The 26,617-nt window shown below is 37.1% G+C and overlaps 5 protein-coding genes across 6 annotated transcripts; 2 read left to right on the top strand and 3 right to left on the bottom strand.

Annotated features, from left to right (window-relative positions):
* Positions 1–593: 593 nt before the first annotated feature.
* On the bottom strand, positions 594–7,194 carry LOC119989419 (sodium/calcium exchanger NCL-like). The gene is made up of 7 exons (XM_038834925.1): positions 6,614–7,194; positions 4,178–4,363; positions 3,116–3,297; positions 1,995–2,134; positions 1,638–1,911; positions 1,244–1,552; positions 594–1,102 (listed from the first exon to the last, which is right to left on the bottom strand). Exons 1-7 carry the CDS (start codon positions 6,987–6,989, stop codon positions 854–856), a joined length of 1,716 nt encoding a protein of 571 aa, XP_038690853.1. The 5' UTR covers positions 6,990–7,194; the 3' UTR covers positions 594–853.
* An 878-nt stretch (positions 7,195–8,072) lies between these two features.
* Positions 8,073–12,893, top strand: LOC119988577 (transmembrane protein 209-like). Of its 2 annotated transcripts, none has more exons than XM_038833659.1 (7): positions 8,073–8,763; positions 9,332–9,387; positions 9,481–10,397; positions 10,857–11,055; positions 11,140–11,313; positions 11,422–11,798; positions 12,329–12,893. In XM_038833659.1, the coding sequence occupies exons 1-7, from the start codon at positions 8,570–8,572 to the stop codon at positions 12,467–12,469; spliced, it is 2,058 nt and encodes a 685-aa protein (XP_038689587.1). In that variant the 5' UTR covers positions 8,073–8,569; the 3' UTR covers positions 12,470–12,893. The 2 variants fall into 2 exon arrangements, with proteins under 2 accessions (XP_038689587.1, XP_038689588.1); XM_038833660.1 differs by lacking the exon at positions 12,329–12,893 and having other exon boundaries at positions 11,422–11,476; positions 11,560–11,756.
* A 422-nt stretch (positions 12,894–13,315) lies between these two features.
* Positions 13,316–15,589, bottom strand: LOC119990089 (basic leucine zipper 61-like). The gene is made up of 4 exons (XM_038835910.1): positions 14,889–15,589; positions 14,582–14,672; positions 14,333–14,459; positions 13,316–13,906 (listed from the first exon to the last, which is right to left on the bottom strand). Exons 1-4 carry the CDS (start codon positions 15,404–15,406, stop codon positions 13,734–13,736), a joined length of 909 nt encoding a protein of 302 aa, XP_038691838.1. The 5' UTR covers positions 15,407–15,589; the 3' UTR covers positions 13,316–13,733.
* A 2,601-nt stretch (positions 15,590–18,190) lies between these two features.
* On the top strand, positions 18,191–19,326 carry LOC119987628 (agamous-like MADS-box protein AGL21). Its single transcript, XM_038832539.1, has one exon. It carries the CDS (start codon positions 18,191–18,193, stop codon positions 19,199–19,201), a length of 1,011 nt encoding a protein of 336 aa, XP_038688467.1. The 3' UTR covers positions 19,202–19,326.
* A 269-nt stretch (positions 19,327–19,595) lies between these two features.
* On the bottom strand, positions 19,596–24,414 carry LOC119990142 (homogentisate 1,2-dioxygenase). Its single transcript, XM_038835988.1, has 9 exons — positions 24,108–24,414; positions 23,738–23,968; positions 22,859–22,938; positions 21,582–21,749; positions 21,276–21,451; positions 21,072–21,141; positions 20,816–20,970; positions 20,399–20,482; positions 19,596–20,095 (listed from the first exon to the last, which is right to left on the bottom strand). The coding sequence occupies exons 1-9, from the start codon at positions 24,320–24,322 to the stop codon at positions 19,826–19,828; spliced, it is 1,449 nt and encodes a 482-aa protein (XP_038691916.1). The 5' UTR covers positions 24,323–24,414; the 3' UTR covers positions 19,596–19,825.
* Between the last annotated feature and the right edge of the window lie 2,203 nt (positions 24,415–26,617).

Raw genomic sequence — 26,617 nt, 5'->3', positions numbered from 1 at the left:
CACTGTCACACTTTCTGTTTTTTGATATGTGATTGGGATTTTTGATTTATGGCTAACAATAATTGAGTATAATGTTCGGATCAAAATTGGCCAACTTTGGCAAATCATTGAATGATTCGTAAATCATGGGCCGTTATTGATGTATTGTAAGAATTCATCCACAATCAATTTGAATCTCCTAGGTAAAGTTTTCAGGTTGCACTCCTAAAGTTTTTCAATGTGTGCGAGTCTAATAGTTTGTGTTAAATGACAAATCTGTCTAGTTGTCATTCTCGATTAGTTAAATATCTTTCGAAGAACCTCCATGGCTTCAACTTTCAAGGTCACATATCACCCTTGGAGTCCATCAAGCGGAGGCAGAGTGAATTGATCAACGATGATGTTGGCTTTTGCTACTTCCATTGATTCAATTATTATTGCTTCCAGACACTAACGATTAAAAGGCTGAAACCCTTGGGTTAATCCTCAACATCTGATATTAGTTCGCAATTTGTTCTGTTGCTGACAGATTTTAGCATCTTAGCCTGAAATAGTAATATAGAAAGAAAGTAGGTTAATAGTAAAAAAAAAAAAAGATGCAAATTACAGAATAATACTAGCAATAATCGTAGCCAAGATCAGAAATATTCAAGTTTTCAAGCAAACCTTTAAAAGGAATCCAAATACAGAATAACAGAAGCATGTGTATCTTGGATAGGTAAATGTCAGCAATTAATTTGGATTCCTGGTTCTTCAAAAATCTCTCAACTCCTAAGCGAGAATTTGAAACCCTGATACAGTCCCACTCACAGCACACAAACGCAAAATACATCAAACATTCTCAGAGTCCTGAGCTTATGACTTCCTTATACATCTATGACCAACCAAGACAATAGTCGAGAACATAAACCAGAGCAAGTGAAAATGGGTAAAGGAGATAAGCCACGAAACATGTCCAAAGAGGGAAAGTCGTGCGGAAGCTGCCCAAAGCACCCATCACAATACAGACGATAAGAATAACCAACACTTCAGACGAGAAGTCCCAAGTCAATCCCCTGACGTAAACAATAGCTAAGAAAACGGCGAGACAGAGGATGTTGTTCATGGTTACTGCCCCGTATACCTGCAGCAACAAAGTCAGGCATCAGAAAAATTTTCAACATCAGAGGCAATTGGAGTGGGAATACAGCCTTTTACATTGATGCAAATGGTATGAAGGAAAAAAAGATGTCGAAACAGGATCAGATGAATTTCAAGGACAAACCTCAGAGAATGTTAACGAAGCAGTTCTGAGCTTTTTCCTGCTAGCAAAGATAATTGCTGAAACAGCTTCGCTTGAGTTGGTGGCTAAGGGCAATGCAATAAATGAGATGAAGAAAGTAGGAATGCTTGTTGCATCAGAGAAGTTATCGACAGCATCTACAAGGGGATCAGCAAATGCAGCTGCAATGACAGTTCCCAGCAACAACATAAGTACTGCTTTGAATGAGATCCACCTGGAATTTTCAACACCCTCAACCACCTCATCACTTTGATCGCCTGGCCCCAATAGTGTATGCTCTCTCTTTGTTTGCTGCACGTGAAATTAGAGAATCTCATGTTCCAGAGGTTATGATACCTTACAGATGCTTTCAAACTGCCACATGTTAGGTGCTTACCAGGTGAAAGTCATCTATAAACTTCAAATGAGAACCAGGACCTGCAGAGCTTGCAGAAGCCCGTTTTGCTTCATTAAGCCATTTTGTGATGCCCCTTACGAACTCCTCCATGTCAATTTCAGAATTTCTAGATGTGTCAAAATCTTCCATCACTTTAGCCACAGCATCATCTTTATCGAAGTCAATTTCTTCAAAACGGATTCCAATAATCAGGGCTTTTAGTTCAGCAGCAGAAACTTGTTCATCGTTATTTGCATCAATTGCCAAGAATAACCTGTCCACAATATTATGCATTACGAAGTTAGAAAAGAACCGCAAATTACAAAATAATTTTTGTTTGGTCTGAATAAAACTGACTTTTTTATGACTTCTATATCAGGTTCACCATCATCTGTCATGAGCTTTTCCAACGCATGAAAATGTTTTAAAAGTCCCGATATCACATGCTTGTGCTTTGCATAAGCAAGTCGTCTCCTCTGGATCCATGGTTGAAATACCTTTGCATCACATGAATGGATAGTCAAACATCAGCATATATAGGGTCGAAGACTCGAAGTAGATAATTGTACAAGAAAGTAAATAATGTCATGTTTCATTAATAGGGTCGGAGTAGATACTTGTATGAGAGAGTAAATAATGACATGTTCCATCATAGTTAGAAAGATTCAAAATCCAAAGTCTTTGACAATCTTTCTATTTTAAATCGCATGGCTTCTTGGAATGTACTTTCCAAGACGGAGGCTGTGATTGGGAATTAGAGCACTTTGATTTCATTTTATAAGGTCAAACGACTCAAACCAATTCCTCATGCTGAAGACCAATGGAAATGGAAATACAGCAAGTCAGCAACTTTCAAGTAAAATCCTTTTACTCTACACTTATTCAAGCCTTTGTTGGTGGCAGAACTGCTTACCCGTGGAAGTAGACTCAAAATGTTGTGTCTCAACCAAAGAGGCCTTCTTTGCTTAAGAAGCAACATTGGACAACCTTCCAAAACATGGCATTATTAAAAATAAAAACTCCCGTGCACAACATTGGACAACCAATTCCTCATGCTGAAAAACGCGGCTTTACATATAATGTCTCTAGGTTGCAAAGAAACAACTTCACCACTTACTCAATTTTCAGCCTTAATTAAACACAAACGAATACATTCAAACCACTGAGTCTAACTCAACGTGTCAAAAGGTAAATCTAAATCAATAGATTTTATTATATTAAGTCTTGATGTATGGCACACTATAGACATCACCTTTTAGAAAAACGCCAAATTGTTTAATTGATAATATAAATATGGCAAAAGAGATTGAACAATATCATATACAACCCATGATTAATTACAGGTCAATCAGACTCTGAATATCTCAAACTAATAATATAAGGAGGGACTGTACAGCAAATTAATGCAAAATTTTGCTATATCGAGGAATTATAAACTGGGAAAAAAAAACATTGTCATAGTGTAACTAATATGTTACCTGATAAAGGCAATAAGATATCAACATTGACAGTGATATAATAAGGCCAATAAGGACAGCTAAGTGTCTTCCTGAAGTTGAATGGAGGACTTGTGGCAGTTGAACAACAATAAATGGGATAACAGATATAGCCATTATCATTGCAGCATAACATGTCCAGACATCAGTACTAACACCAGTGCCTGTAATCACAGGATAATTTTGAAGATTGTGAATCCATCCGTCAAATCCAATTGGAAATTTTAGTGCTGGTCAGGAAGGAAGAGGAAGAACAAAATAACAAGGCGCTTTTTTCTTTTGACTACAAGTGAACATGTGGCCCAGTGGTTAAGGTGCAACTTAGAGGTTACAAGTTCAAATCCCGGAAACAATCTCTCCGCATACAACACGAAGGAAGGCTGCGTATATCTTGCATGTCCCCTACCCAACCCACTACAAGAGCCTCAAGCACCGGAGTTGTTTATCTTTTTTTTTTACTTTTAACTACATAGATATATGTGCTTTGCCAAGAAAATATTTTTTTCCCACGGTTAGGAAGGCTACTGCTAAGGCAAGACTTTTACAGGGATTCAACATATGTCAAAAAAAAGGAATAACTACCAATAGATTTGTGTTGATGCAGACATGCACTATTGCTCAACAAAGCAATATCCTAACGGAAAATAAATAGTAAAGAAGTAAAGAACTACTATAAAATCCTGAATTTGCAACATTCACTGTCTAGCAAGGCCAAAAGTGTCCAATTACTTCTCTTTAGAATATTAAAGACAGAGACAACTCTGCAGACTTAAATTAAGGTGTCGTACATGAACATTTTAATTATCCACATATTAAGTGTTTCTTGAGACATTACAAACCTTCAGTATCAATGAAATTGGAAACTTAAACTGTTAACATTGAGGGGCATATAGGCTTCCAACGCAACCTTTTTTTAAGAAAAAAGGAAAAGAAAATTTGTTTCTGAAACTCTTAGATTAAAGAAAAATATGCACATCAAATCAAAATTTGAAGCAAGGTGGTTGAGGGGAGAGAGCAAAGAATAAGGAAACAAAAGGGGCATACCAGTCAAGCTAAACCCTTTTGTGTTCTGCCCATCTCTTGCAATTGAATCATGAATGTCACACTTGCCTACAACAACGCACGTTCCCCATATGACAGTAAGAAGCATGACAGTTGATCCAGCCAATAAGCCCATTCCAACGGAGACCTGACTTTGAGCAGTTTCTTTACTTCCCGAAAGTCCAGATACTGTCGAGCATGGAAAGTGGGGAGGTCAATAACAGGCAAACGAGACAGAGTTAGAGAAAGACAGAGTCTCAATAAGAAAAGAAAAGATCTCCAAATAAGATAGTTATAGCAACCATAATCATTAAATGGTACAAATTAATGGTATGACAACTGACAAGAGAAGCTCTTGTGACATAGTGGTGGCCTGTTCCTTATCACTTGCACTAGTTGAAAGGTTTGATCCCCCTTCCCTCAAAAAAATTAATCATATAACCACACATTGACTTATCCAAAAAACAAATGAATGGTGCATTGGTATGACAAGGACAAACTTTCAGAAGAATGACCTACACAAAGTTATCACATTGCCATTCATAATTCTAGTTTTGCTTGATGACTGAAAGTCATTCACATTGTACTATAGCAAACTCAATGGTAAGGACTCTCCTTAATCACCTGCCATGAATCAAGCAAATTGTTAACCAAAAATTGGTGGTAAGTTAGATGGCTCTGATCACTGCTGCAAATAATTCCATTCACCTAATTTGATTTCATACATCAAAACTAAAACAGAAAACATGGGAATAAATTGCATGATTAGAGAAAAATTCACCTGAGACATGTATAACAATTATCTTAGATTGGCTGCTAAAAGTGCCACGCAAAAACTTAAATAGTAGATATAATCTAAAATCACTTAACACCACGTCCACAATACAGAAAATAAATCATTCAAATCAATACACTGATTTAGTCACCAACAGGACTTCTGACATTCTGGTGAATAATCAAAAAGTAGCTTAAAAGGAATGTGAAGCATACAAGAGGGGGAAAGAAAAAGGGAAGTGCAAAATTAAGAAACTTTAGGGTACAATGCTTGGTAATAAAGAAGTAAAAGCATAGCAAGGTAAGCAACTAAACATGCAGTTTGTGGAAGGAGAAAAAATTTATTCAAGGGAATTTCAGACAGAAGACTTATAGCAAATAGTATCCATTTCATAAACATCAAAGAGGATGTTCCAAAGTGGCCGATAAGTCTTATTGGTTGTGTTTATAAATTACTATGCAAGGCTCTAAACTATTGAATAAAAAAGGTAATTCATGAGACACTACAAACGTAAAAACTTCATCATAGTGAATGGCTGATGTTAAGGAAATGAGGTTGATGTTGTGGAAAATTTCCTTCTTAGGAATGCTATGGCGAGGGAGCAGAACATGTTCACAGATTGTTTTTTGAAACCCATTAACAATATGAAAGTCAAAACACTGGTGTATGATGGAATGAAATGGAAGGGCTGCAGCTACCAAGTTAGATCTTGCTACTCCATGCTTCTTGATTCCAAGACACGGGGTAAATTGATTTACCTGGGATGGAGAACAAAAAAGCCTCAGAAAATTGCTTCCTTAGCTTGGGAAATGACCTGGGAGAGAATCCTAACATTTGATAACCTTCAAAAGGCGGTCTTAATTTTACCAATAGATGTGTCCAGTGTGAGAAAAAGAAGAAACGGAAAGGCACTGGATTCTTAATTGCGATTAAGTAGCAACATTAGGAATTTTGGTTTGCAACTAATGGATGCGGTTAGAGCAACTACTGATTCAGTAGAAAGTAAACTTAAGGTGAGGAAATTATGTAAATGGGCAGCTGTTGGGTGAGAACTTGTGGCATCCAACAAAAGGCCTTTGAAGGCATAGGAACTCATTTTGATATCGAAGGGCATAAATGTACAACAGGAACATATTAAAATTACCAGAAATTGGTTCTAATTTAGAACCATTACGTGCAGAATCAAAGGTATATGTACCCTACTTTAGTATGGCATCATCTATGCAGAAAAGAATCTAACATCAGTTTGATCCACTTTAGATTCAAAGCATCAAGCAGATGTCAGCCCATAATCAAAAGAGAACAAGTTAAATAATGCAAGGGAATAAATCAAAAGGGGAAAAGCTAAACAACTACAAGATTCTAGATCAAGATGTGGAGCAGTATAAATAATTAAATTGATACAAAATAGATCCGTATTCTTCAATTCAGTAATAGAAATAACCTGAGATCCTTCAAAATCTATAATAGCTTAAGCTTAAATCAGAACAGATTCGTAGTATTTATTTTTATTTTTATTTTTTCCCGTAGTTTTCATTCTCAGTAACCAGACAGTCTAAAGTCGAGCTAGAAGAACCAAACACACCGAAAATCGACCGCTCCGCAAAGAAGCCACACAAATACAGGAAGAAGAAACAGAGTAAAGCGACAAAAAAAGAGCTCACCGAGAATCAGCATTGCATCAGGAAGCGCGCCGAGGACTGGCAAAAAGAGGCCGCCAATTATACCAGGCCCGAGAATCTCCAGCAACAGCTCGCTACCACCGGACAAATACGTAGCAGCCGTGAACATGAGGTAGCCATAAACAAGTATCAAGAACACGTTCCCCAAAGCAGTCTTGGTGCAAGGCAGGAATCCGTACGACTGCTCACACGTTTCCTCCGCCGCAGAGAACGAATTGAGAAGCAAATAAGGCGGGTCCCGCGCACTCTGCAGGCCATCGGAAACCAGATCCGACGAAGATCGGAGGTCACGACCGTGTGCGGAGGAGCAGAGGATGAGGAGCAGGAAGCAGAGGTAGGTGAGGATCGTTTTTCGCATTTTGTAGTGTGGGGTCGTTCGAATCAAAGAGAGTATGTCTCGGAAGATATGAGTATGTGTGTGTATATAACTAGACACTGTTATCCATCACCATCAATCAATGCTCTGAAGATATGTGAATCTGGAATGAGTGGCAATTGTGTAAATGATGATAGAGAGACTGATGAGCGACTCTGAACCGTGCGGTGTGCGCCGCGTGGACATGGAAGGTCCTAGTCCAGTCCAGTCCACCCTGTAGAAGACGATTACGATTCATTTGAATTATAATAACATATAAAATTCTATTCGGATAATCATATTTAATTCTATTTATTATTATTATTTCTAGAAATAGAAAAAAAAAATCAGGCATCAATTTTTGTTTCCGATTCTGTACCTGGAACTTTCAATTTGTTTATGAATTTTCAATATTTATATTGGGAGTTGTTGAGAATCACATTTTGAGGATATTTAGCATTGTCCTATTTATATATATTTTCTTGCAATTTTAATAATTGTCATCTTTTAGACGGAATAGATGACGTTTTCTAGAATGACAATGTTGAGAGTTGAACTTCAAACTTAAATTTTTCATATAAAAAGATTTATTTTTGATCATCTCGATAGTCTTTAAATATTATAAATATTTATTAAGACGGTAAACTTGATCACAATAGCTCTTGACGTAAGTAGAAAATTGTGAGTTCAAATCTCATATATGTTTTCATTATCGCAATTTACAAGATGTGTTCTTGTTCAACTCAATGTCTACAAATATCACTCAATGTTATCTCCCTGCACTGACCTCGCCTCAAGTTTTAACTGATTCATGGGAATTAAATAGTCTTTCATGTGATCCGGGGATGAAAAGTAGTATTATTTTAGTGTTGGCAATCCACGGGTGCGTCATCGACAAAAGAGGGAGTGTAAAGAAAAGACTAAGTTTATTGTGTTCATACACGTGGGTTGCGTTACAATTATAGTTAAGTAAGATAACGATTTTTGACAAGGATAAGCTCAAAGATGTGAGGAGGAGGATAACTGGTTAAGCTCAAAGTTATGAGGATCGTGCCACGAGTCAGCTATAGGACTTTGACCCCAGCCCCCTCCTTGTTCACGAATCTATCGCCCATATATCAAACGCCGTCACGTCGACCCTCAGCCGTCTCACAAGACAACGCAGCCACGCGTCAACCACCGTAACTAATGCAGCTGCTTTGCCGTCCAGAGTCTCACACATTTCAAGCAAAGCAACAGAAAGATTTTGCCGTTTCGTCTCCTTCGGCCATGGTTGTAATTCATAGTGAGGACTGAGGATACAACAAATACGGCAGGGCACTAGTGGATTTCTAGGGTTTTAAGGTCATCAAATCGAATCAAAAGATTGGACACCAAGATCATACACACCTCACCAAAATACGATTTTTTATTGATATCCATAAATAAATTATGACTGCTCGTATCAATGGGTCGGTCCAGGATTCTGACAATTAATACGGTACATTGAGATCCGACCCGCACCGGGTTCGTATGGCACTGCAAATAATTTGAAATTAGAACTTCACTGCCAGCTCGCCCCTTCTGCCAGACGAAGGTTAGAGATGGAAGGTGGAGGTACGAGAGGCAAAGGTTCGTCGCCACCGTCAACTAAGCCGTCCAAGTTCTCCGTCTACCAGAACCCGGTGTTCTCCTCCGCCCTAACCACCAACAGCCTCCGCCCCTCTAAATCCACTCTTCTTTCCATCTTTTTCCTCTCTTCTGCTTCTGCCGTCGCTTTCCTCACCATCTCTTCCGGGTATAAATTCTTCTCTGAATATACGCTTATGTTTTTTTCAGTATACGTAAATTGACTCACTGTCAGGTTGATTGGAAAGTGTAGGGGTTATGGTGGGTTTTTGCAGCTCTTTTGGAAATTTTTTTTATTGTTTTTGTTTTCTTTGGGTATTTGTTTTAAGAAAAACTGGGAAATGAGATCCCGGGGATCATTATTTCAGAACTTTTTCAAGATTTTGAAAATATTTGGAGCTTTTTTCTGTGAATGTGTAATTTACTATGTACTTTTGTTGCTTGACAATAATACTGATTTCATTAGAGCTTCAGTTTCTTATTCTTTGAATTGATGGCTTTTTGATAGAGTGTTGGGAATCTGTTTAATTTGTTTTGGTGACGAATGTGGAGGTGTCTCACTGCATACACATACCAGTTTAGTAAAGATTTACTCCTAAGCTAGTTTGAGGTTCGCAACTGGGTAGGATTTATTTTTGTCTAAAAAGAATGACTCTTCAAAGATTTGTGTTTTTTCTCATTGTTTCAGGATATTGTAAGGTTTTAATTTACCATTTTTTTTTTCTTATTTGATGAAGGGGAAACAAAATAATCAACAAGTTGAGATTTCGAAGCTTTTCCGAAGAGGCAGCTTGTAAGTCATCTAGTTCAATTGGAATCTCTTTATTGTCTGAAATTTCGTTATGTGGCCATGGCCAAATATTAATCATATAATATTATGCTTCAGATTTGTTTGCCAAGGCAATACAGATAACAGTGGGTTTAGTTTTTATTGGAACTATAAGTGCCTTATTCAAAGCCATCTCCTTATGTAAGTCAAGCAATGTGGCTGGTGTTCCGGTTCTATCTCCCTCTAAAGAAACTAAGGATCAACCTTACTTATCAAATCGTCAACTAGGGCTTTTGGGAATAAAACCAAAGGTTGAACCAATTTTTACTGATTCTTTAAAGAAACCTCCTAAATACAAACCCTATTCAGCATCAGCATCTCTAGACGTCCTTTTTCCTCTACATCAGCCAATGATGGGTTCAAACATTAAGCCAAAAGTTGTCTCTGATGAATCAAATTCCAGCAGTGGGGAGAAGCTAAATTCTTACAGTACTCCATCCAAGTCACAGGGCTCTCCATCTTCTTTATATCTTGTCCCTGCAGCCAGCTCGCCTCTACGTTCTGTTCAAACTTCATCAGTGCCAGACTCAGTCAGTTCAACACCTTGGTCAAGTAAACGAGGATCTGCCAAAGACATAACAACCGAAGAACAGCTTGAACAATTCTTGGCTGAAGTAGATGAAAAAATAACTGAATCAGCAGGGAAACTATCAACTCCCCCACCCACAATCAGTGGATTTGGAGTGAAAAGTCCAAATACCATTACTAGTTCTGTTAATTCATCTGGAACCACAGCAAGGAGTACACCCTTGAGAACTGTCAGGATGTCACCTGGTTCCCAGAAATTTAGCACTCCCCCAAAGAAAGGAGAAAGTGAACTTCCTTCATCAATGACCTTGGAAGAAGCTATTGAAGTTTTCAAGCATTTGGGTATCTATCCTCAAATTGAGCTGTGGCGTGACCGCCTCAGACAATGGTTTTCTTCAGTTTTGGTTAATCCTCTGCTTAACAAGATTGAAACCAGTCATATTCAGGTCTGTCATCTTTGTCAACCCTCTTATATGTTCTGCGTTTGGAAAAAATTCATTAGTTTCATTGTTAAATCTTGGTACTTTTGGTTACAATAAAATTTTCGTATTTGAGGATTATTCTTCGTCAATAGCTTACCATTCTGGAATAATTTGAGAAAATATTGTTCAAATGTCGGGTTTGTGCGAGGACACGTGCTTGACTTGATATGGGATTGAAGGAGCAAAAGTATTGAAAATTAAGACGGGCTTATTAAAATATCAGATGTGTAACAGGAAGCCCAAAGGATATTCTTGTCCTTGACTAGGGAGATGCCTACCATGTCTCCCACATTGATGTTTTTCTTTCTTGAATCTCTCCAATGAATTACGCTAAAGTTCATTCTATTGATGTCATCTTCATATTTACTTCTGCAAAAAATCTTATTCGTAATGCCTGATTAATTTTGCTAGTCATGTTTATAGGTAATGCAAGCAGCTGCAAAACTTGGTATTTCAATTACAATAAGTCAAGTGGGCAGTGAAACGCCCTCGGGAGGAACTGCTGCGGCTGTATCTTCGACTGATAGGACTAAGGAATGGCAGCCAGCATTTACTCTTGATGAAGATGGACTTCTCCATCAATTACGTGCAACTCTTATCCAGGCTCTTGATGCTTCCATGCGTAAGTTATTCCGTAACCTAAATTATTTATCAAACTTTCTGCACTGAGGTTTAAACAAATCATTGCTCATATGATCTCGTGCAGTGCCTAATCCGCAACAGTTCCTGCAGCAAAATCCCATGACTCCTGTTATGCAGCAGTGTGTGGATGCCATAACTGAGCACCAGAGACTTCAGGCATTGATGAAAGGCGAGTTAATCAAAGCTCTGCTACCTCAGAGCAGCGTTCGGGCAGATTATATGGTACAAAGGATCCAAGGTATTTTTCACTCTATTTTTACCACTTTTCCTTTTCCAATATGGTCTGACTTTATTTTATGGCAGCCATTTACTGCTGTAATTATACTCTCTTGTAAAAATTCTACAGAGCTTGCTGAAGGAACCTGCTTGAAGAATTACGAATATATTGGAAGTGGAGACAAGTATGACAAAAAGAACAAGAAGTGGACTTCCGAACTTCCCACTGATTCGCACTTGCTCTTATATCTATTTTTTGCTTTTTTAGGGCACCCAAAGTGGATGCTACACGTAGATCCCACATCTTATACTGGAGCACAGTCTAGCAAAAACCCTTTGTTCATTGGGATCCTGCCTCCAAAGGAAAGCTTTCCTGAGAAGTACATCGCTGTCATACCCGGTGTTCCCTCAGTTCTTCATCCAGGGTCTTGCATAGTGGTTGTTGGAAGACAAAGCCCTCCAATCTTTGCCTTGTACTGGGATAAGAAGCTGCAATTCTCTTTTCAGGTATGGAGGTCATGACACAAGTTAAATGAAAACTTCAAAGTGGCTAAGGGACAAAGTAACTTATAGTGAAGTAATGTGATGTAGTCATCACATGAATGGACACTTTCTTATTCCTTAAGTCACAGGGGAAGTAAAAGTGTTTAAATATGGGTATGAAATCTATATAAAGAGAAATGGTGGTTGGTGAGAAAAGAGCCCAAAACTCTTTAAGCCTTATGTACATGGGTCAAAGGATAAAAATTTTATATCAGTTATAAGTGAGACCATATCTGGGATTGGGTTTGCTCCTTTCTAAACAGCCGCTTGTGTTATTTATCTGGCGCTCTACTTAATGTATATTTTTAGCTTATTAACAACTGCCTTGAGATCATTATACTTTTTCCACAATCGTTTTCTGCACTCATCACTACATACTTGTTAATCTTTTAACAACATCTGAGAATGCATAGATCATTGGATATGTAGTTTTTCGGTGACGTAAACCATATATATCATATCTTGGTTACATATTTTTTTCTGTCTTATATCAGGGAAGAACAGCAATCTGGGACTCAATCTTGATTTTGTGCCATGAAATTAAGGTTCAAGATGGAGGTATAGTTCGGGGAATGCATCTTGGTTGTTCAGCCTTGAGCATCCTTCCAATTCTTGAATCAGAAACTGAAGACTGACAGTGTGTTAGGCCATGCTTCTCATTTGTGCATCATGCCTAATTAGTGAGCCAAAGTTCTCTTGCAATATTCTATTAGATTTCTTACAACTGTAGAAAAGATCCACGTACCATCTGAAACTTGCTCTGCCTCCACTCAAATGCAATTTGCCATTGCCGTTCCTCCCAGCCAAGTTCCTGCAAGCTCAATGTTATTGGATGCTTCTCACACAAGTATGAATGTATGATACATTTACAAAAATTTCATGGCGGAGGAATTTTGACTGTTCGGACTCTGAAGATGCATTTTCCCAATCATCTTCACGCTGCTGGAGAAACCCAATGCCTTTTTCTGTTTCTTCTTTCAGATGAGCCTGTATATTATATTGTTCCAGGTTTCTTAGAACTGGCAAGTTTCAGAGAAATGAGAATGTGCACTTTTTTTCCCCATCTTTCAAGGGTTTCTGGAACATGATCCAGTGTTCTGAAATGGAGTGTGTTAGTTCTTCCTCCTCTTATAAATTCAATGTATTCTTCTTCCCAAGCTTCAAGAGGAAAATATTTTGACATCCTTTGTACCTTTTATTTTTCAAGTGCAAACAGATAAGGTCTTTTTGTTCAGACAGAAAATAGTAAAGAGTCATTTACTCAGTGTCTTTATCTAGTTATGGGCTTTTTTTTTATGGATCTTATCTAGTCATATGGTTAAAAGCTTCATGTTGTTGCTTGGTGATGGAGAGAGTCCATCCATCCACCATGATTTCTTGGCCTTGGCAAGGCAGAGCAGACCAGCAGAATCTTTCTCTGAAGAATTATTCCAGAAATATTAGAAATACAAGCTAAAGAAAAATAATTACTTGGTTTTTATTCTTTCTTTTTTTTGGTTTTACAATTAATCAGGCAAGTACTTTTACTCCTGACAACTGACAAAATCCCAACCAAAATACACAGTTCCCCCACCCAAAAAACAATAAGAGCCACCATCTTTTGCTCCCACAAAGTGATTGAGAGAAAAAAGAATAAATCAATTGAAAACAGATCAAATCAATCCTCCTAAAAAAGACATTCACAGCCAGAACACATGCACAACACAGTGCTCTCACCCACCACCATCCAATCCTAGAACTCCACCTGTGTTCTTGTCCTACCATTGATAGTCTTGTATCTATCACAAGCTTTTCACAGAGGACCCATAATAATAATATATGGTAGTGGCAGCACATCACGTGAAACCCAATTAAATTTTAAGGTTTTTGGCAGATGAACCACATATATATATATATTGATTATCTGAGTTGAGAAGTGATGAGTATTTGATGATCCTTGTCCGTACAACCCATGTTGTCTGAATATGGTGGTGGTGATCCATTGTTGTTAATCTTGTCATTGAGGTTTTGTTGTTGGTGATGATACACTTGTCTTAGTCTCTCTATTTCCTTCTTCAATGCCTCTTGATGAGCTGCCCATTCATGCCCAACACAATATAAGTACTTTATTCATTCATTCATGGAATTCGAATTCAAGAAAATTAAGGAAAAAGTAAAGGGAAAAAAAACTAATAATCTCTATCAAGGATTTCCACTTGGCTTAGTTTATAATGAAATGAAGCTGAGTCCTAATTAGTATAGGAGTATTTAGGGCCCGTTTCGTTTCAATGTAGTGCATTTATAATAGGAATCTTATTACCCGTAATCAAAATATAAAGTTTTTACAGATATTGTGATTACAAATTTTATAATATATGTCAAGTATTGGTTATGTGATCACTAAAAATACAACTTTTATATATTCACTACGAAATTAATTAGTACTCGTGAAATTAGAAGCAAATAATGCAAATTAGAATTGAGAAATTAATTATAAGCTTGGGAATATTTTGACATACCATCTTTGAAAATCTTGTCTTGAGCCAAGGCAGCAATCCGTTGCTTCAAAGCACTATTATCAACATTAAGAATCAACCTTTGATGATCCAAGAATGCTACTCTTGGAGACAATGCAGATACTTCACTCTGTATGAATCAATCCACATTGAATTTAAATTTAATAAAACCCAAAAAAAATAATTATTAACCACATATGATAACTAATTATTAATACTTTTATATTGAATTAATGGAATTAAATTATGTACCTGTAATGCTGTTACACTGCGTTCAAGCTCTGAAATGTATTGTAGCTTCCTTACTCTAGATCTCTGTGCAGATTGCCGGTTTGCTAAAATTCTGAAAATATTAGTAAAAAACTTCGATTTAATCATCCAAATTAATACTAATAATAATATTATCTAATATTCCAAAGAATAACTTAATTTTATATATTTTCTACACGTTAATTTTTTCATGCAATCCCTATATACTACTTAGGATTAAACAAAGTTTAATTGCAATAAAATTTTAGTTTAATTAAACAATTTTTTTCAATCGCATTTACATACATACCTTTTAACCCTTTTAGGATCAGCAGTGTTGACCGCAGGTGCCTGCTGTGATTCAATATTGCATGAGCTCTCCACCTCTCCTGGCTCAGGCTTAGGCTGCTGTTGTTCACGTTGTTGATCTAACGACATTGGTTTGTTCTCATTGTTGCTATTTTGATCCGACGGTGTGGACGAAATAGGCGACGGGGAGGACAATGTAGCCGGTGGCACGTCATCGGAGAACATAGACAACAATTGCTCGTCGTTGAGGCGGTCGAAGGCGGCTTCAAGATTGATGGTACTGGTGTTGGAATTATTGATGTTGTGGTGGTGAGTTTCTTCTTCTTCATCCACCTCAAAGAAGGCAATTGAGTCGCTGGCCGAGCGGCGGTGGGCCCCGCGCCTCGCGGAGGAGAAGTCTAGGAATTCGTCCACCCATGAAGGGTGGGAGGACATGGCGGCGGCGGTGGTGGAATTGAAGGTTTTTTGGTGAGGCAAATTTTGGGTGATGGGAGGTATTTTGGGTGGCAGTCGAGCCATTTTAATTTTAGTTTCCAAGAGAGTTGAGTGTAGCAAAGAAGAGGCACAAAATTATAAAGAGAGAAAATTGTGGGTGATGGTTATATGGGATTGGATGGTCAAGGCTTAACCAACAAAACTACCCAACAAACCCCCAAACACAACTTAACTAACAATATCTATATATCAATGTAGGATGAGAGATTGAGAGCCCCTCTCTCTCTCTCTCCCTCTCCCTTCCTCCCTCCCTCTCTCTCTCTCTCTATATATATCTCTCTATCACAAAAATCATTATTGTTTTTCATATTCTCTTTTTTTTGTTTAATGAATGTCCATCTTTTGATATTGGGTTTTGGGTAGTATTGATGTTTTATATATTTTTTTAATTATTTTTGTATATATGAATTAAATATATGGGTCCATAGGTTTTGGAGAGTGGGAAGGGGTGGTGGGTCACATGGGGGGAGGGGATTGGGGACAGCTAGCAACAGCTGGTAGGGCTTGTGGGACTTGGAAAGTGAAGCAGTACATTAGGGGATATTGATGAGCTGTGAAAGAAAGGGGACTTGTAGGAATCATGTCCTCCTTGCTCCCATGTGAGTAGTGTTTGCAATAGGCCACCTTTGTCTTCCAAATTACACTCACATGGAGGGTATATATATAGAATGATATATATATATATATATATATATATAGAATACCCTTCATTTCTTGGAAACTTCACATCTTCTATTTCAAGATGCATAATTTTTCAATTCAACGTGTGCGAATATCACCATGTATTATCTTTCCGCATTGAACATCAGCACAAATTTCAATTGGTCCATGGGAGCTATAGGGTCTTCCATATGACTCGAAATTTATCAATCAATTGTCCGATGAAGAACTTGGTGGATTTCACGTTTAAAAAAAAAAAAAAAAAAAAAAAAACTTCTGCCATTTATACTACTTTCTGTTTTTTAATTATAAAAGTATTTGGAGGACACTAATAATGATTAGTGGAAAGTCGAGAAGCATATGTTTTATGTACTTTGTGTTCTATGTGTTAAAGCTTTCTCCAAATTAACATATAATTTTTCTATTTTTGATCCCAATGCATGTACAAGACAACTTGTGCAATCTTGATTGGTTAATTAACTTAATTTAAGCATAGATTCTCATAGCTGGCATAAGTTAGTAGCTTAAACATTCATATATATATATATATAATTCTCGGTCTAAATTCAGGTCCTAAAACGAGTTCCTAATTTTTAGGAATAAAATATTTTTTTTAAAATTCGGAAAAAAATTATTTGTATTTTGATCGATCTTACGAACTCAATGACATATTTTTTGTTCCAAACAAAAAAAAAATTCAACATGAAAAGTGCATAATAATTATGGATCGTTGGATATAAAAGAAAATACATTTCATACATTTTTCTGGTTGCATGTGATTTTTGTTTTGAACAAAAAATATATCATTGGGTTCGTAAAACCGATCAAAACACAAATATATTTTTTTTAAGATTTTTGAAAATTGTTTTGAACCCTAAAAGTGAATCCTAAAAGTTAAGACCTCATGAGAGAATTATTGTATATATATTTCTATGTTTTTGAATTTAAGGTCGGTTTGCATGTGCATGCCATAAGTGAGAAACGCTTAACAATGTTCAACTATGTTCTTCACTTGTGTTCCTATTTTGTATTTGTTCACACACACACACACACACACATATATATATAAGTAGAGCAGATTGTTAATTAACTAGGAAATAACATACACACACACACACATATCTATATATATTCTCATATGCCTCTCGAAATATCAATCCTGAATGGACAACATCTTCGATGAGAAGGAATTAGCCAGCTGACATTGTAGTCAGAACCCAAAAGTTTGGAGCTGGTCGCAAAGAAATTAGTAGAAAGTAGAAACTCGAACTCTAGAGTCATTACCTCTTGCTTTTTGTCATAGGCACACTTAATTATTACCCATGCAGAATAACAAGCTAATTTTCCAAAGAAAATCAATAGAGCATTAGAGCCCATTTAAATTAACTTAAACAAATAGATTTTTTTTTAAATTTGTTTTCGTCAATGGGTGGGAAATATAGAACAGAGTCAGTCGAGTCGGGTCTGGTCTGGTGGTTGACTTCACCACTTCAATCACAAAACGAGGGAAATGACTTTGTGTATGAGCCTAATTTGAAGGAAATTTTCCTTGTCTAAAAAATATCATTATGTTTTTAGGAATCAACCCATTAAGGAAAGGAAATCAATTCCTTATTTTTTGGAAGTAGATGTAATAATTACCTTTTCTCCTTGAATGGGAAGGAATCAATTTATGGTAGTTTTCGCTATAAATAAAGGTAAACCCAAAATTCCATTCTTGTTTTTTGTTAGTTGGAGAGCAAATACCATTCTTGTTCAGCAACTCTAAAACCCTACGGTACTCTCTTTTTTCTATATACACACTCTTCTTCTTTATTCAAATCTTTGATTTTTTTCTTTCTTTCTTTCTTTGCCTTTTTTTGTGTTTTTGATTGTTGTTCATCATGTTTTTTGTTTTGAGCTTTTGTGGATTGTTTTATTTCCATGTGTTTGTGGGTTGTTTTGTTTTTGTTATATGTGGAATTATTGGATCTGATTATAAGTCACACAATTATCTTTGGTTAAACTTGTGATCAACACCCTCTATAATTTACGGCCCGTACAATTGTTTGCAATCAATAATTTTACGGTTTAGAGTTTAGGGTTTAGTCGATAATTTCGACTAGAAATTAATATGCCAATCATGCAACAATGTAGATCAAACAGGCAATGGGTCGCGGAAAATTAAGCATGGAATTGATAAAGAAGGAGAAGACTCGCATGGTAACCTACCAGAAGCGCAAGAAGGGGTTAATGAAGAAGGCTTACGAGTTCTCTACTCTTTGTAATGTCGATGCTTGCGTGATAGTCTTAGGACCAAAGCTCAACGACGCTGCTTCTCCAGAGGTGGAAACATGGCCTAAGAATTCCGATCAAGTTCGTGCCATCATCAAGAAATACAGGTCGTCTGAGATTCCTAATATCCGCAGGAAGAAGACTCAGCATCTCTCTGATTTCTTCGCTGTTCGCAAGATTAAAGTCGAGAAAGAGATTGAAGCATTGCGCAAGGAAAACATGGAAGCTATGTTTACGAGATGGGATGCTCGTCTTGAGCATTGGTCACCGGAGAAGCTTAGGGTTCTCGGAGCTGAATTCGAGGCTAAACTTGCAGCTGCAAATGAGAGATATTTGGTGTTTAAGATTGAAGAAGATTTGGCTAATCAACAGCATCAAATGAACCTTGTGAAGCAGCAACTTCAGAAGGCTATGGAACTAGATGCTCTGCAAAAACAGCAGCAGCAGCAGCAGAATATCTCTTATGTGAAGCCACTGTTTAATATGTCAATTCCTGCATTTTACAACCCAATTGATCAGGCAGCTCTCCTCAGGCTACCGTTCGGGTTTCCGAACAATCACAACAACTCTACTATGATGATGATGCCTACGAAAGGCGAAGATATACCGCATTTTCATGGCAATACATCAACTGGTTTCATCCCATTTACACCCTTAACTGCCTCCTCTGCATATTATGATCCAACAATTGAGAATATGATGTTCAACAACCCTAGGCCTCTGTCGGTTAGCGATTACTGTCCAGCTCCACATCCGATGCAATTCTACGGCCAGAATTTGATGTCAGTTCCGAACGCTGCTTGTCCTCAGATGCAAGCCCCTCAGTTCTCTGATTTCCACATCTTAAATGAGCATGGGATGGATAACAGGAGGAATAATTTTTAGGCGCAATGTGTTAACACTATCATTACTAGGGTTTTGAATTAGGATTTTCCAACATCGTTTGCTTTGGGTTTTTATTGTCTTTCTATAATAGATTTGTTTAGGGTTCAAATGGCATACTTCCTCCTCTACAATTAGTTGTTATATGATTTATTTGAAGGACTAACAGTAAAGTGACATACTGCATTCCTCTGTTTCTTTGCTAAGCAGGAAAATAACTTCTTGACGATTGATCCAAAAATACTCGTATCTTCAGGAAAACTTCAATAATTTGTCCTTTTGATGGATAGCCAATTCCAATCAGATCAAAATAAAAGCGCAAAAAACATATCAAAAGCATACAGTACAGTAAACATGGATCAAAGTAGGCAAAACAATAACGACGAGGGAGCCTACGTTTTCTGCAAATCAAGTGTACTTCTTATTGCATTTCATACTTATGCACAAGGCTGAATAAATCTCAAATTATTCACATAGTCCAGATTATTCATGACTTTCTTGTGATGTCCTTACTTACATATTAGAGCAGTAAATCATTAAACAAAAGCCAAGACTGGAGAGTACATTCCTGTTTGTGCTGTTCCGCAAGCAGTTGAGACTCCTCAACCTCAACGTCACGTACACACTTTAGAGCATGGTCTTGGAGATCAACTCAACAACAGTGGCTCTGTCCGCACTCCCATCATGTTCATTCTTCAAATCATTGCTTTTAGCATTCATTCCTTCATATGAAAAATGGGATCTCAGTCCAATCCAACATTTATAATAATCAGGATCCATGAACGGAGACTCAAGAGCCCAAGGACAGACTCTCGGCATCAAACATGACTCGAACATGAAAGCCATAGTATCTGTGATCTTATGTGGCCCTGCCTCATTTCCACGCGCAATTGTAGCCTGCGTATCCAATATAATTTTTAAATCAAGACTACAGTCAAGTTTAGTTACCTTGTAAGAGACACTTAACCTCACGGGTACAACCATGGGAAGAGCTTAAATAACCAATCCACTTGTTTATAATAACTCAAAATCAGATTTCAAGGACATCATTTTGGAATATGCAACCAACTTGTTTATTCACTCAAAATCTGAAAATTTTGTCCATTTAGTCCAATCAAGGTCTAAAAAATACAGAAGGATATACGATATAAAGGAAACAGAGAAGTGATTGTCTTTAATTCATGTCGAAGAGATATATACCTCATATGTCTTTGTATCAGGACCATGGGGAGTCATGCAGCTATGAAGGCTTGCACCACCTGGGAGAAACCCGTCAGATTTTGCCTGGAAAGATTTTTATCATTGAAATTAATGCCAAAATACAACAATAACAAACCAAACCTTTGTTCCTCTTAAAGAAACATCAAACACTTAGAAAGTAATGCACAATATTATACTCAGAAATATTTTAGCAAGAAGCCATAGAGCTTGGATTTATCTGAGAAAAAGTACCAAAAAAAAGGTACCCCAACAGTGCTTCCTTATATGAGCCCTAGAATCCAGAACTATCAAGTACACCATAGCTGTATTGTAGAAAGACATCCTTTTTCGCTATAAGAATTATATAAATAAAAGTATTCTTATTCATAAGACAAAGTAAATGTATCAGACTTTTACCTCGTATCCACCATATATCAGACCCATAAATTCACTCATACAGTTGCGATGGTAATAAGGAGGTCGAAAAGTATGCTCAGCAACCAACCATCGGGGAGGGAAAATGACAAAATCAAGCAGTGCTACACCGGGTTTATCAGTTGGTGCCGTCAGAACTGCATGATAGCCCAGTTCAATTAACAGGGTCAATGATTTTTTACAGGTGCGCAACAAAACCTATGTCCAAAGGGAAAGATATAAATACGCCCTTAAATACCTGTATTAATCGATGGATCACTGTGATCAACTAGAACAGTATTATAAGGGCAGAACTTGCTGAGATCATACTGCAAGCAAAACAGAATTCCCCAAGTCAGCTTGCTTGGAGAATGAGTAAACAAAGGTGTGTGTAGCAAAGCTACCCCTCACTTTATCGAAGATGTTAGAGATCAAGTCTCAGGACTATAGCAGTAAAACTCACCTTATATGGAACATAATTACCATGCCAAGCAACTACATTGAAAGGTGAAAAATCTTGTCTCGCGGTAAAAAGTTCTCCACCAAACTTTTGTACTATAGTATAACCTGGCTTGTAATCTTCTTCAAACCAGGCTATTGGAACAAGAAAATCCCTTGGAGCAGCAAGACCATTAGCACCTACATTAATCAGAATTGTGTCCTCAGTGTGGTAGACTTCAAAAGAAGAACATAAAGGGATTGATATAGAACAAAAGAAAAATAATTCATTCCATTCAGTTGTAGATCACAGCTGACCGAGATTTGGTACCTATTGGGCCAAGATCAGGAAGTTGAAAATGAGTGCCAAAAATCTCAGCGACATAACCACGTGATGGGCCATCTGGCAAATCTATAGCAAAACGAAATCCTTGAGGCAAGATGGCAATTTCACCAGGAGACACTTGCAATTTTCCACATTCAGTAGTGATCCAAAGCCCTACACAACCAGTATGGAAGTTTAAAATGTAACTCTCAATTGATATTATTTTCACATGATAAAAAGAGAAGAAAGTGCAGTCATAAAAGGCAAAACTGAATGTGTTTGTGCGTGTTTGGGCTTAAAGCGAGAGATGGAGCATTTGCACAGGGGTAAGGAAGTTCCATGGCCACCTCGGTGCCATGGAAACAGCTTTCTGCAATACAGGTCAAACACCAACCCACAAACTGAAGAAGGGCTGAAGAATTTAGTGAGAAGTATTTACCTAACAATTTAAAATTGAGAGGTGCAGGAATTTCTTTGCAGTGGAGGTACGTAAGCTCTTTTCACTACTGAAAAAAGATTCCTTCCACAACCCAACCCATGGGGGGAAAAAAAAAAGAAAAAGCACGCGCGCACACATACATCAAACTGAGATATGCCAAAAACTTCCACTTATTTGAAAATATGTTGGTCATCCATATATAAATGACTCCCAACCCCGAAAAAATGTATCAGCAATATCTAACTATCAGCATACGATCCCAAATTACTTTTATACCCACACTTATCCTTTTTTCCTTTTGACTCCTTTCCATAAAGCTTCACATCATGTTTAGAAGGAAGCTCATATTGTCCAACATGAAACAAAAAGGCGATGAGAATTCATTGAAAAATAAAAAATATGCATGTCGGTTGAAAGTTGCTATTTGCTTCCATAACGAGTCATTGGTGTAATTGAATAATTAAATCAAATAGATAGACCTTTCTCTTCATCCCAGGTTGATGGATCCTCCAAAAAGAAAGCGATATGTGAAATAAAATCCAGAATTTAAGGAGATAAACCTTTTGAAGGTCTTAAAAATCTAACCGGACCAAAAGAAGTCAAACTGTGAATTGGTTTCTTCAAGCAATTAGAGAATCTATTTTTTTTCTTTTGGAAGAAAAATTAGAGAATCTGCTGTACAGGGGAACTAAAACTGTACCAATTGATATAATCATAAACTACATTTCTCCTTTCTTGCTGAGTAGAGAACGTATCCACCATGGTTCTTGACTCAATGATGTTGTTGTCATATTACCTCTAACAATGCTTAGATTCAAAAGGGGAAGAACATGCTTTCACTTACTTCCTTGTTGGGGGACAATCAAGAAGTCTCCATCTGCATTGCAGAAGGCACAGTTGTCCATTGATTTATTAGCAGTGTACCTACATGAAACCTCATCTGTCAATGAATTGTATAGATAACCTTCCAAATTCAGCGACTTTCAACACCACAGCTAGTGTAAGAAAGTATTTAAGTATATTTTCTCTTCAGAAAAGAGAAGTAATGTTTGAAAATGAAACCATGTGCACTGTTAAGGTAGGAATCCCTTATCTATCTAGCTTTAACATTAATCAACAACTATGTTGAAATTTTTTTATATACATGTATAGACATAGACATACACATACACAATGGATCAATCTGAATCACATTTAGCACTTGCCTACTCAATACTGACAAATGGCACTTAAGGAAATCATCAAGATGTCACAGCCTCTTCTAGCTAATATTAGATTCCTCTAATACTATCTTAGTAAAGTTGCATTAATAACTGAAACATCAAACCAAAAAAAAACCTCTGAGATAGAATACTGCAAGTTTAACTGATATAAATATTTTCAATTCGACAAGTCCCCTCGTACAGCAGAAGACCAACACATAACCAGTGTAATCATCATGCAAACAAGAAGTTTGGCTAAAAATGAAGGATAGAGGAGAGGGTCATGCCTCTAAACACTCCCCTGCACCTCTCCCAAATGCAAAACTATAACATAATGTTCAATTAATCTACAATTTTTTTAAAAAAAAATCGTTTAACGCTAAAAGATTTTGATTGTTACACAATGTTCCAACATCAACAACGGAATACAAGGCATGTCAATGCATCCACCATTAATCTTCCAATTTTGCTGGAGATTAGATAATACAAACGAAGAAGCAAAACAACGGAATACCAATTACATGTGGATAGCATATCCATGCCGCAGAAAAGAGCTGCCAGTACCGCATACAGTGTACAGACCGTCAATGAAATCCGTTGGTGAATCAGGCACAGTTACAGGCTTCCATCGCAGCTGTGTTGGAGTAGTAGAACTGTTGGACTTGTCAAATTCGCTCACAAGCTTCCCACGAACCGGCACTCGGGGCTTAAACGGTTCATGCGTTACTGATGGCTTAATCCGATACAACCAACTGTTCAGCAAGCCAAAACGTAAATATCAAAACACTCCGCCTATCAACTGTTCGTTCAAATGATTAAGAGAAACAACAAATATAATAAAGTGATTGACACCGATTAGATATTAAAAATCCAGGTCTGAAGAAAGTGAACCTGCGTTCGTTGAGCTTGCGAGGTGAGGTGAAGGAGGTTCCGGAGATCTGCTCCGCGTAGAGTCCATAGGGGCAAACCAGAGGACTGTTCTGTCCTTGTGGCAGAGCTCCGGGAAGCGCCTCCGATGAGAAACTGTTACCGAATCCCGATTGATACTTCAGATCATCAAGGCTGCCGTTGGTGGTGTTGATCGATCGATGTTGTTCCTTCTCCATCGTTGTTGCGTTTCTGTTTCAAATTCCTATTCTTGTTTTTTTGTTTCTCGTTCTGATCAGTGATCACAATAAAGCCAAATAGAAGAGAGAGTTACGTCCAGGGATCTTGTGTAGAACGAGGAAATGATCGATGATGACGTGGCAAGCTTAATCATGTGCGCCGCAATGAAAGTTTGATTATTTAGTTTTTTTTAATAGATTGATTGATGATTTTTTTTTGGAGCTTTTTTTTATTCTAACATCCGTACGTTTTTTTTTTGGGGATATTTGTCCCCCATTTGTAATTTCTAAGGGAATTAGCACCGTGCCGCTGTTGATAACAACGGCACCTATTTATCTTTAGTGATGCCGTCATTATAAATAACGGCTTGTATTTGTTTTTAATGGTGCCGCGGTTACAAACCACGACAACATTTCGTTTTAATAAAAGCCGCTTCTTTAAACAGTGGCTTCAATTCAAGTACAAACGATCCGCTTTTTTCAATAGCGGCACACAAATGCCGCTATTGTGAACCGCGACACACGTTTAAAACAAAATCGTGCAACCAGGGACATTAGGGCTTCATTTTACACATACCCAGCAGCAGTCGCGCCACACACCCACCCACCAACACTCTGTCGTCGACTGTTGGTTCCGACCTCCTCACCGCCGTCGTCGACCGCAGCTCCACCTCTGGACGTCCATTTCCACGCACTTCCAGCTCTACCCCGGTAATATGATGAATATTTTCATCAAATGTATGGGCAATATGCATAAAATATTTTTATGGTTTTCCTCCATTGTTCATCTTATGGTTTTTCTCCATTTTTATGAATATTGTTTTGATGGAGGTGAAAAATAATTTAGAAGAGAAGAATGTGTAATTGGTAGTATGTCTTTGTAGTTCTTGACCTTTAACTTTGGAGCAATGGTAATTTGGAACCTGAGAAAGTCAAACACATGTGAAGTTATATAGTATTAGACACCAAATGAAGCTTTTGATTTGTATGAAGTCATTGATTTTTTTGGAAAATGTATCATGTCTCAATCACTAGAAGATAAAAACTTTCTATATATGTGTGTATATATAGTTGTATTTTTTTAACAATTTTGCTAAAAGTTTTCATAGATAAGATAGGTTATTTTGCTATTACATGTGAGACGGTGACAAAATTTTGAATGAGTTATATATGAAAAAATGTTAGGATGTCAGTCATCCTAGTAATTCATCTTCTCCCTTGATTGATATAAATATAGGAACCCACAAAACCTCCTGATGATTAAACCAGAGAGTGACATGTTAGTCACTAGGATGACTGAGATCTCATTCACTAGGATGACTGAGATCTCATTTACTGGGATTCCTATCACTTCTGATATATATGCGGAATTAATAAAGACCTAAAATGCATACCTATGTTAGTGACATGTTAGTCATTGGGATGACTGGGATCCCATTTACTGGAATTCCTATCACTTCAAATAATGACCTAAAATGCAAACTTATGTTTTCATCGTTAATTTGGAACTTGTGTTTTCACCCACTTATCATTTCACTTATCAACACACCCTCAAAAAATGGTCCGCATTTTAAATTCATACTCCAGATAAGAGAATTACTTATATATATATATATATATCAAAATAATTAAATGATTTCATTTTTTATGACAATCTTAACATGCTTGTCTATACTCTCTACTACCTATCTATCATTTTCTTATCCTAACTCATTGGGATGCGCTCATTAGGGCCTATGGATATGCGATTGTTGATCGGAAAGTCTCACTCCCAAATCATGTGATTAGTATTTGGAGATTGATTTAAGATTGATTTTGTCGTTTTCAAACAAATTTACAATAGAGATAAGATTTCCATTAATTTTATTGGTAGTCAACAAGAGAGGGCTCTTCATTCAGCCAACGAGATGTTTAGAACAATGAGATGTTTCGAAGTAACTCGACTAAGAGAATTTGAGGTCGAAGCCCAATGAATACAAAAAAACTTAAAAATAAGGTAATACTAGGAACCTTTCCGACAACATTCCTAATTATTTCCTTTCGATGATGTAGTTATAGTTGGATACCAAGCATGAGCCTCCTAATCATTGTTTTGATCTTGTTTGTTTCTAATTTGTCTTCTGTTTGTGCCTCTTTTATAAAAAATAAAAAAAAAAGCTTATGCAAAATCTTTCCTTTGTCAAATAAACATTTCTCCTTATGAAAATTGTTTTCCTTAAAGAGAACTCCACAATCCACTCTCCTATGTCAAATTCTCCAAATCATGTTTCCTTAAGAGTTAATTTTTAATGTATT

The sequence above is a fragment of the Tripterygium wilfordii genome, chromosome 21 (assembly GCF_013401445.1).
Source record: "Tripterygium wilfordii isolate XIE 37 chromosome 21, ASM1340144v1, whole genome shotgun sequence".
Taxonomy (NCBI): domain Eukaryota; kingdom Viridiplantae; phylum Streptophyta; class Magnoliopsida; order Celastrales; family Celastraceae; genus Tripterygium; species Tripterygium wilfordii.
The sequence above is the reverse complement of the archived record's forward strand: the minus strand, read 5'-3'. Positions and strand labels throughout refer to the sequence as shown.